Genomic DNA, 12,074 nt, shown 5'->3' on the forward strand with positions numbered 1-12,074 from the left:
CAGAGACCCGGCATCCCCGTCCTCGCCACCAGACCTCCAGGCTTGAATGTCTCCGCTATGCGGTGAGTGCACGTATGTGCTCTTTATTGTAATTTACAAATCTATTTAAATTTCTGGCACCAGTTCATTTATTAAAAAAATGGGTAACATCTGTTAAAGCACCCTCCTGCTGCAAGTATTTATGGATTAGAACGAATAACTAAGGGGCCACGTGGAAGTTGTTTACGTGGAAAACTATTGGAGGGTGAAGCTTACTGGCAATTTACCTTAGGCACAAGCTCACAGCAAGGCTTGAACCTGCAACGTGAGGTTGTTTCATTATTGATTTCGCTTCCAGTGTTCTCTCCAAGACCTCTCCTTGTCTTCTTTCTTCCCTCCTTGCATATGTTTTGCACTTTTGTATATTTATATATTTTGTCTATGTACTTGCAGCAGGAGGGTGCTTTAAGAGATGTTACCCATGGCATTAACATCACCGTACATGTTTAGTTGTTTTTAGCATTGTTCTACCTATACATACTTTTCTGTTGTATTGTATACTATTTGTACTGCCCCACCGTGTGTTTCCATTCAGAAATGTTCATGCAGGATTGGAATTGAGGATTCACCCCTCCCATCCCCTGCATTACCAGCACAGGGGGAAGCTATCAGTGACAAAGGGTGAACATGTGCCTGAAATGCTTTTGATGATATGATGAAGGTTCCTGATTTTACCGGTAAAGCTGGATATTGTATCTACTAGGGATCGACCGATTATCGGATTGGCCGGTATTATCGGTAGATATTCACGATTTAGTTTGTCATTGGCCCTGCTTGTCCTAGGTGCACAGAGCCCTGCTTGTCCTAGGTGTACAGAGCCCTGTTTGTCCTAGGTGTACAGAGCCCTGCTTGTCCTCTGTGTACATGGTCCTGCTTTAAAATACCCAAAAAATAAAATGCACGGAATATTGGTATAAGTTATCGGCTATCGTCCTGAAAGCTCACAGGTTATCTGTATCGGCTCTGAAAAATCAATATCGGTCGATCCCTAGTTTCTACATTGCTGGATCAACTTCTTTGTTCGATTCCAAGTTGATAACCTGTTAAGGATGAAGGGCGTACAGGTACACCCTTGTGTCCTGGTACTTACAGGGGTATTCCAGGAAAAAAAAAGCATATATATATATATATATATATATATATATATATACCAAAAACAGGCGCAGCACTCCAAAAAACAGTGTGATTTAATATATCATGTCAGCATTACAACGTTTCAACTCCTCCTGGAGCCATTTTCAAGCATGCTTGAAAATGGCTCCAGGAGGAGTTTAAACGTTGTAATGCTGACATGATAAATTAAATCACACTGTTTTTTGGAGTGCTGCGCCTGTTTTTGGTTTCTGTCTATGGAGGACTTTGATCGAGTCTTTTTTTTGGACGCTGGCACCACCATTGTTTGCTGGACTGGATAAGTAGTGCTGTATTAATTTGGGACTATATTATATATATATATATATATATATAATATCTCAACTGGCTCCAGAAAGTTAAAAACATATTTGTAAATTACTTCTACTAAAAAATCTTAATCCTTCCAATAATTATCAGCTGCTGAAGCAGAGTTGTTCTTTGGTCTGGCAACAGTGCTCTCTGCTGACATCTCTGCTTGTCTCAGGAACTGCACAGAGTAGAAGCGGTTTGCTATGGGGATTTGCCTCTACGATGGACAGTTCCAGAGACAGGTGTCATCAGAGATCACTTAGACAGAAAACAACAACTCAACTTCAGCAGCTCATAAGTACTGAAAGGATAAAGATTTTTTTAATAGAAGTAATTTACAAATCTGTTTAACTTTCTGGAGCCAGTTGATATATAAAAAAAAGTTTTTTTTTCTGGATAACCCCTTGAAGGACCAAGTGTGTACCTATACACCCTGAACCCTTAAGCGGTTTTGAAGCGAGCGCAGGAGCTGTGCTCAGTTTAAAGGGGTTCTCCGGTGCTTAGACATCTTATCCCCTTATCCAAAGGATAGGGGATAAGATGCCTGACCGCAGGAGTCCCGCCGCTGGGGACCCCCGTGATCCTGCACGGGGCACCCCGTTTGTAATCAGTCCACGGAGCGTGTTCGCTCCGGGTCTGATTACGGACGACCAGAGGGCGGGCGGCGTGTCACACCCCCTCCCATAGGCTTGCATTGAGGGGCGGAGCCTGACGCCACACAGGGGCGCAGGCGTGATGTCACTCGCCGCCCGCCCTGTGGTCGTCGGTAATCAGACCCTGAGCGAACACGCTCCAGGGACTGATTACAAACGGGGTGCCGCGTGCAGGATCACGGAGGTCCCCAGCGGCGGAAATCCCACGGTCAGGCATCTTATCCCCTATCCTTTGGAGAACCCCTTTAAAGTAATGAGTGTCAGCTACTATTAGTAGCCTCACACTCACTGCTTATACCAGTTAGGGACAATCCCTCCACTGCCCGACATTTAACCCTTTAGACGCCGTGATAAATAGCGGGGGTTCCGTGAGCCAAAATTGAGGAGGAGGGTCCCCTTACCTGCCTCCTGATTGCTATGCCATAGCAGTAAATGCAATCTAGTGATTGCATATAAAAATCCCCTATGTGGACTTAAAAAGTGTAATAGTAAAAAAAGTTTCTGCAATGATCTAAAATCCCTTCCCTAATAAAAAAAAATATCTAATCCCCCTTACCTTCCCATTTTACTAAAAATGCTGATTTTTTTTACATATTTGGTATCACGCGTGCGTAAATGTCCAAACTATTAAAATTTTATGTTTATGATCCTGCACGGTAAATGGTGTAAATGTAAGAAAATACCAAACATCAAAAATACAGATTTTTAATCACATCATATAGTGGCAAAAAATTTAAGAGGGGCTCCACCATTAGGTGATTTTAGTGCGTACCTGGCAGACAGTAATGGGCATGCTTAGGAAGGATCTGTGCTTGTCTTGGGGCTAAATGGCTATTTTGTGAGATTACCATAATACTGTCCCTAGCTTTTTGTGAACTGGTTTCCTTTTTGATTATTCTTCTTTGCCTACAAATCCCATAATTGCATTTTCCTCCCTCCCACACATCAGCCACCCCACCCATTGAGACATAAATGAGCTGCATCTAGTTAAAAGACCTGTGGTTTTCAATCAGGGTGCCTACAGCTGTTGCATTAGTTGCAGCTTGATCTCTCTCTCACCAAGCGATCCCTCCACCCATTGAAGCAGACAGGCTCCCTGTCATCAGCTGACTAGTGATGTCAGGTATCTGCCGCATTGCAACCTGGGACAAATCTGAGAAAACAGCCATTTTGTATGCTGTTAAAAATATTGGGGTGAAAATCACAGAAGAATTGTGAGAAAACCATCACACACAGGTACAGACACAATTTTATAAACTACACTAACTTTACAGCCCCTGTAGTATAGTCAAATAAAAAAAATACTGGAATACCCCTTTAATAAAAAGCGATCAAAAAGTTCCCTCAAAACTAAAATGACACCGACAAACAATACACATTACGGCACAAAAAATTTGCCCTCATGTATCCTTGTATATGGAAAAATAAAGCTTGTATATGGAAAAATAAAGTTATAGAGATTAGAAAAGGACCATTATATGCATATAAATTGTTAAATAATTTTTTTTTTGGTTGCATCGTACATTTTATGGTAAAATGAAAGATGTCATTACAAAGTACAATTGTTCACGCAAAAAACAAGCCCTCATTTTGGTCTGTAAGTAAAAAAGAAAAAGCACTCAGCCAGTGCTTCGGCCCCTTTGTCTGATCAGTCTGTAGTTTCTCATCAGTCGCCATTACATTAAAAAAGCTAATAAAATAGCGCTTCCATGTTAATAAATTGTTGTAAGGGTTTGGTTCCACAGTTTGAGTATTTTGCAGTTTTGAATATCAGTTAAATATCAGAATTTTGCAGAACTTCAAATGAGACTGGGGGCGTGTGGGTAATTTCTGATTTTTGTGTAAATAGTTACTGGTTACTTGTTTAAAGTTTTAGATTATTAATTTGGGTAAAATACTTCAATTCAGTCCATTTGTAATGTCTCTATCATCATGTCTAGAGTTTGCAGAACAGCAATTTTTATTTTGCTGCATTTCTTAAAACTGAGTAGAAAGAAAAAAGTACAAGAATAAAAGTTAGAAATACACAATATAGGAATATGCATGCATGTACCAGACAGACTGATCAAGTAAACAAGCAGGGTTTTAATTCATGGTGGTGGATCCATTTTATTCCAGCAAGATTTAAATAAAATGCTATGAAAACAAACATTACCTTTTTTTGACTTTGCTCCTATCTTTAGTTTAGATGGCCAAGCGATCTGTGTGTTTGTTTCTTCCATAATCTGCAGAAAGAAAGTGAAGACATCTTAAGTAATTTAATAGTTACCTTTTGGTTTTAAAGCCAAATTCTCACCACATCTTGAGTTCACAGTCTGGTCAGGACACAGCTCTAAGGAAAACATCGGAATAGACAACCAGCCCTGATCAGACAGTCAGTGACCTCTACTGAAATATCCACCATGTTACAAATTCACCACAATCTCAACGTGAAGTGACTATTTTTTACATGATTACTAGTTCCAAGTGATGAGCCATTTCCTATATGGTAAATGGCTGCAATATAAACACAGCTGTAAAGCTCATCTACCTCACAGCAATTCTCTCTCTAGTTCTCATGATTCTAATGGGAATACTATCAAAATTATCTGTAAACCTCGTACAATAGCGAAGTAGTAAACCTTCAACTGAAAACCATATGTGACCAGCCAAACGATATAAAACACTGTATAATGCAGCCAACATCAACTAGTAATTTTAAAAATAAAATAAATAAAAACTAAAATTATAAACACCAAAAATGATCAACACTCTGAACATGAAATCGTCTGGCTAAAATGCTCAACTGAACATGAAGCCCATAGGGTGGAACTAGATGGGCAACCATTGCTTTTATTATGTTGCCATGGCTAGATGAAGTCTGCAGACATTGGCCAAGGTTTTGCTCATAGCAACCAATCACAGCTCAGCTTTCACTTAACCAGAGCTGACAAAGATATGAAAGCTGAGCTTTGATTGGTCGCTATGGGAAAAACAGACAGTTTTTGTTTCAGGTAGATTGATAAATCTAGGCCAATTTATACAGTGATCTTTAACATGTTCAGCATGTAGTCAGCTGAAATATCATAATATGCTAGTTAACTAATGCAAAAGATGGTCAAAACCCTGCACTGCTGCTATAAACAGCCCAGCGTCTGCAAGAATGGATGGACTTGAAGCCGAGGTAAACACTTTACAGGCTGCAGGTCTCCCTTATCACCTGATCAGTAGGAGTACTGGGTCTCTGACCCCTATTGAGTGAACAGTGATGGCCTATCTTAAGGATAGGCCATCAATTGTTAAAAGGTTGGATAACCCCTTTAACAAAAACATTAAAACAAATACCATTGAGTGAAAATTGTATATTACATAGTAATAACACATTAAAATTATACTAAAATATAATCACGATTTTGGCTACAAATTACTTTGTTTCTCCATGGCCAATTCCACCATGAACCAACAGGTGGCCAGTGCTATACACCGCAGTTGGTTCATTTTGGAAGCCGACCCCGACTTTCATGACGTGGCACAACATCCTCCACTAATAACATTTAGAAAAAACATCACAACAGGTGAAAGACTAAAAAAGTTGAAAGATACCACCGACCGACATCGCCTTGAAAAAGATTGGTTAACGAGAAATCCCCTTAAAGGCAATTACCCCTGCAGGACATGTTCACACTGCATACATATGTACACAGGTAATGCCATATCATTAGGAGGATGGTACCATCAAATTAAAGAGCTTCGTGGTATATGCCTTGTTCTACCCCTATGGGAGGTTCTATGTGGGTAAGACCCTCAAGCAGCTCCAGGTACGGTTCAGGGAACATGTCCGTTCCATCCGGACCGGTCTGGGAGCTCCTAGGTTCAGGCCCACATGAACCAAGCACATGGCGGCAACCATAGCAGCCGGAAGTTTTTAGGTTTAGAAAGAAACCCAAACACAGAGAAATTGAGGTGACAGAGGAAAACTCCTTCTCCAGCGAGAAGCCTGCTGGATAATTCGGCTTAACGCTACCGGAAATGCCGGTCTTAATAACCGAATTGAGTTCGGTTCATTTTAATAATCACTTTGACTTTGTTTTGGTTGTTTGAAATGTTTCACTTGATTGTAATTGTTAACCTGTATTTCTTCCCTGGTTTCCCCTGTGTTATTGTCACATGATAAGTCACATGACTGTACGTACAGTCACATGACTTAGTTGCCGGCCAGTTTTCTAGGTGACCGTTTGGCGCAGCCCCTATGAATAGGAAGGCTGTGCCAATGGACGTAATTTCCGGCTAGAGGCAAGTCGCACGAAGAAACTTGTCCCGGAGTTCCCCACCTCCTATCCCGCTCCCCCGCCTGTAGCCACCGTTATGCCTGATGGATTGGAATAAAAGACCTGACTGGTGAGTGCGGACTCTGCCTGCTTTTTGTCTTTACAAATTATTTAAAGATGTTCCTTTGTTGCCACCAAAACTACAATCCCACATATCTTCAAGGTATCTAGAGTGAAAAAAAATGTTGAAACATTACGCAGTCATGCAGTGCACAAAGAGAACAAGCCAAAAGAATCAGCCTCTTCAGATTAACAAATCTGAGAAATTTCGAGGGTGTAGTAAGGTGGTACGGTAAACCAGTCAGTCAGTTGGAGAAACTACTGATAAAACCTGAGACATCGCTCAGCATCTTTTGGATAGGTGTGGGCTTGCCAAGGCATTTCACATCATTGTTAAGAGGGCAGCAAAACTGTAATTTAATAAACAATTGGACTCCACATGATACATTTACAGTGGTTTGAACAATGTAATCCATATCTAATAGTATAGCATTCCTGCTATTAACACTACACAACAATGATACTTTTTGGTCTACAATTTAATTGTATTGTCTACTCAATTTCAGACATTTGGGTAAGTTTTCTGGCTTTTTAGTATCTTTCAGTAAATAAAGATGTTGCACATCTTTTTTAATATAGGAAGAGAAGGGGTGCTAACTCTGCATAATGCATTAGCAACTCACAACACAACCATGAGGTGCCAATGCAACATCATCACAGCCAGGGGCCTAGAAGTCCTCAAAGCCTGCTATGAACCCGAGTCTTTTATACCCCAGCAGGGCCAAATAGGTTGGCTGCCAGTGTTTTACTCACAGACATAAGACATTGCAATAAAGAACTACAATGCAGTATATAGAAGCATTAACATTATGCACGTTCAAGTCCACTACTGTTAACAGAACAGTATTTCCCCGATGCCAAAATTGCTGCTTTTGTTTATCCTCTACCAAAAAAGTAATGAGATAATTATATAAAGTCTTATGTACCCAGAGTTGCCCATCGAAAAATAAGCTCCGTTGACAGAAGTTATAGTGTATGGAATACAGTGGTGAAAAAAAAAAATCTGCATCATTATCGTCCACAAAAGGGCTAAACCATTAAAGATGACCTGTGGCCACTTCATAAGAGTTTATAATGTAATAGCTTAGGGTGCCCCGATTCTTTATATTATGTTGATCCCCCACCCCCAGGTTATTGGGGAGTTAGACTATTTGTTTGACTATTCAGGGACTCATCAGGACAGAAAGGTTCTTATATTATTAGGTGTAGGGCTTCAACTAACAATTTTATCGATTAGTAATTGATTAATCTGTTTTTGGTTCAGCCCTAATACCTGTCTCCAAAGCATAGTACGGCTCCCGTTACTTTCTCCGTTCAGGTGCCAGGCAGAGCTTGATGTGTCCCCGCTGGTGTTTCCCCAAGCCTGCTCACAGTGAGGCCCAGCAGAGAAGCAGCTGCAGTGATGTCAGGAAGCTCTGCCCGTCGCCTGAACGGAGGAAGATACAGGTGAACCGAAGAATGGATCGGAGACAGATATCGTATGAAACAATGAATTGATTAATGGATTACTAATCGATAAATCATTTTAGTTGCAGCCCTAATTGGAAGAGAGGAGGAGGCTGGAAATGTGATTTACATAAAGGGGAGTATGTATCAGGCTCCTGTTCTGTTACAATTATAGCCCCTGTGGTAAATCACTCCCAAGCCTACTCATCATACCTAATATTATAATTATGTTCAATCCTCAATATGAAAGAACAAGGACTCCGCAACTCCATTATAGCTGATCCGTATTAAATCTTCTTTATTGCAAAGACATATATAAGGAGAAATGTACAGGGAATGGAGCGGGGGGAGATAAGGGAGATTATGGAGCAATGGTATCTGACAGCCGTTTCATGTCCATAATGCACTTCAGACCAGAGGTGGTCAGAAAAAGTGCATTACGGGCACGAAACAGCTGTCAGATTCCAATGCTCCATAACTTCCCTTATTTCCCCCAATCCATAACCATACCTGTACATTTCTCATTGTAAATGTCTTTGCAATAAAGAAGATTGAATAAGGATCAGCTATAACCTGAGTTGCCGAGTCCTTGTGTCTTCATATTGAGGATTGACCACAGAATGTTAGTAGTTTCCGGACACAAAGCACCGGGGGAAGATTCACGTTGGACTGTGGTTACACAGCACCTATGAGCGAACGAGCACTATGTTGGATATACGAGTACAGGGCAGTGCTCAGTCTCTTTTCTTCTTCTATACTCGTTGCATTATAATAATGTTACCACCCAACTGACAATTCCCTGAATGGTCAAACTAAGACAGTCAAACCTTAATATCGCAGGAACAGGGGGAAATAGGGGATAAGCAGCTAATCGCTGGAGGTTCAACAGCTGGGCCATCCACAATCTCGGGAATGTGACCCAGGGTTGGTGGGGAGAGTGTGTTATCTACCGGTAGTGCTGTACTGGGGTGTTCTTGGTGCTCCCATAGAAATGAATGGAATTTGTGCCACCTGCAGCATGTGCTCCTCACTGAGAGCCAAGCCACGTTCTGGAGATCTCATGAGGTCCCAGTAGTCGGACCCCCTGTGATCAGCTACTTATCCCCTATATTATGGATAGGGCATAAATTAGTTTTGGCTGGAATTCTCCTTTAACGTATGTTTCCGAGAGGGAAATATACTTGTGTTCACAAGCACAAATACACAGATTATTTTTGGGTTACTTATTGCCTTCAAAAATTGACGAATTACACAGTCCAGAGTTCAGCACAAAGTCAGCTTTCTCAAAGCAGAATTATCTGCCAAGACAAAGCTTAGAAACAAATCCTAATAAAAAGTGAGAAACCCCAACTTATTTAACAGTAGGATATGAGGCAAATGAATGGGATAAACAAATTAAACACTAAGAAAAAAACTGACTGCAGTAATGTTCCTAACTGCACACTCCAAGAGCTGAAAGAGACCCAAAGGGGCCAACGGGAAGGGAAAAGAAAAAAGTTTTATTAAGTTTGTTCAACATATGCAACGTGCTTCTTTTTTAGACTTGCATGCTGTGACCAAACATTACACAAAAAATATATACACGCAAAGCAATGGCGGTTTGTGGGGTTTTTGTGACATTTTCAAATTGCAGATAGACCTAGGTATGGATTCTTCATGACATGTTTCCCTTCTCTATAGGACTTGAAAATGACCTTGAAAAATTGCACATTTACAGATGGAGCTGAATAATAAAATTTAACAAATGCCAGCAAAAAAACAAAAAACTTGCCATTCATTCCCCCCCCCCCCCCCCCCGAAGTGTTAAAAAATGCTAAAAAAAAAAAAAAACTTTTACACAGGGGGGCTTAAGATTAAGAAAGGGGATATTTCTTGCTGAAATGTCCAGACCATTTTAATAGTTTCCCAACAAGGTCACCTCCAGCAGTCGCAAAACTACAGCCGAAGGCTGTCCACACAAGCTGGGAGTTGTAGTTTTGCAACAACTGGAGCCTCCTTGTTTGGGAAACACTGATCTAGCAGATATCCTGGAGGCTTGACGCATTATGTCATTCTTGAGGTTTTCCTAGCAATACCCTATGAAATGCCAATGTCACCCAAAATAGTTTCAGGCTTCAGGAGCAAATGGAATATAAAAAGCTTTAACAAGTTGAATTCTCATGTGGAAAATCCATTAGAGAGGATTCACAATTGGTTTACCAGACCACAGCAGTTTTTGTTAAAGATTTGTGAACCAAAGACAGAAGTTGATCCAGTCATTTCTATATTTTCTCCATTCCTTTTGCATAAACTTCTTTCTGACTTTGGCTCTAAAAACTCAAATTCTGCTGCACTGTTTTTGCAAACCATTTAAAACTACCCTTGGAACATTTTCACCTATTGGTACAGGTTTTTTAATTAGTTTTGCAAACTAATTAGTCTCTATGAAAGTGATGTTTATTTAACCCGGGCCACTTTATAAGGATTAAAAAAGTAAAAACAGTCAGTGTCACCGAACTTGATGACAGTACACTGGTGATAACCATACTAACCTGTCCTTAATCTGTTTTTCTGCTATCTTCCTCCGTTCCGGCACCATCACAGACATCACTGCTGCTGTTTCCCCAAGCCAGCACATAGTAGGCCCAACAGAGAAGCAGCAGCGGTGACATCAGGTAGCTCCACCCATGCCCCAAGCTTGTCGCCGAAACGGGAGGAACATAGCGAGAACGGGATGACTGATCAGGGACAGGTAAGTATGGTTATCATGAGTGTCAACCTGCACTACCTGCCTGTACCAAGAGTTTAGTGCGGTTACACGGATGACAGTTTTCCATTAACCCCTTAAGGACCAAGCCCATTTTGGCCTTAAAGGGGTACTCCACGCCCCCTGTCATGCCCCCTCCCACAGGCTTGCATTGAGGGGCGGAGCATGATGTCACACGGCGGAGGAGGCATGACATCACACGCCGCCTGCCCCGTGGTCGCCTATAATCAGACCCGGAGCGAACATGCTCCGGGGACTGATTTTAACTGGGTTGCTGCGTGCAAGATCACCGGGGTCCCCAGCGGCGGGACCCCCGCGATTAGGCATCTTATCCCCTATCCTTTGGATAGGGGATAAGATGTCTAAGCGCCGGAGTACCCCTTTAAGGACCAGACCAATTTTATTTTTGCATTTTCATTTCAAAGAATCATAACTTTTATATTTTCATCTACAGACGAGTATGAGGGCTTGTCTTTTGCACGACCAGTTGTCTTTTGTAATGACATTTTTACCATAAAATGCATGGCGCAACCAAAAAAAATACTGTGTGGTGAAATTGAAAAAAACAAAACTGAATTTAGCAAATTTTGGAAGGTTCTGTTTTAATGCCGTACAATTTGCAGTAAAAATTACATGTTTTCTTTATTCTGTGGGTCAATACGATTATTATACCCATGATTACATACTTTATTATTGTACCGCTTTAAAAAAATCTTGAATTTTAAACGAAATTTGGTTTCAAAGTTTATCTATTTTGACAACCTATAACTAACTATTCATATAAGCTGCGCTATGAGGGCTAATTTTTTGCACCGTGATCTGTACTTTATTGTTGATACCACATTTAATACTTTTTTCTTTTATTTGTGGGAGGGGATTTGAAAATTAATACTTAATTTTTTTTATTTTATTTTTTTCACTTTAATAGTCCCCATAGGGGACTATTTATTGCAATCATTTGATTGCTTATACTGTTCACTGCTATGCATAGGGCATAGCACTGATCAGTATTATCTGGGATCTTCTGCTCTGGTCTGCTCGATCTCAGATCAGAGCAGAAGACCCCTGGAGATGGCCGTAGCCAGGTGAGGGAACCTACGGCCGCCATTACAGATGATCAGATCCCCGCAGTGCTGCGGGTGACCCGATCATCCATATGAAGTGCCGCACTGCCGCGATCTGTATTGATCACAGCATCTGAGGGGTTAATGGCGGACATCAATGTGATCGTGCATGTCCGCCATTACCGGCGGGTCCCTGGCTGCTATGAGCAGCACATGACTCGAGCACCGAAACAGTGCTCGCGGTCATGTCCATGACGTAAATGTACGCCACGGTGCGTTAAGTACCACCTCACCATGACATAAATTTACGTCCGAT

At 41.2% G+C, this 12,074-nt stretch overlaps 1 protein-coding gene across 7 annotated transcripts in view; it reads right to left on the bottom strand.

Annotated features, from left to right (window-relative positions):
* The window catches only part of BICC1 (BicC family RNA binding protein 1), a 272,447-nt gene that overhangs the window by 100,430 nt on the left and 159,943 nt on the right, over positions 1 to 12,074 (bottom strand). For all 7 annotated transcript variants that reach the window (XM_056529937.1, XM_056529940.1, XM_056529936.1 and 4 more), the window contains exon 3: positions 4,291 to 4,360. In XM_056529937.1, the coding sequence (XP_056385912.1) occupies positions 4,291 to 4,360 (70 nt within the window). The remainder of the gene's footprint in view (positions 1 to 4,290; positions 4,361 to 12,074) is intronic.

Source organism: Hyla sarda, chromosome 7 (assembly GCF_029499605.1).
Source record: "Hyla sarda isolate aHylSar1 chromosome 7, aHylSar1.hap1, whole genome shotgun sequence".
NCBI classification, from domain to species: Eukaryota; Metazoa; Chordata; class Amphibia; order Anura; family Hylidae; genus Hyla; species Hyla sarda.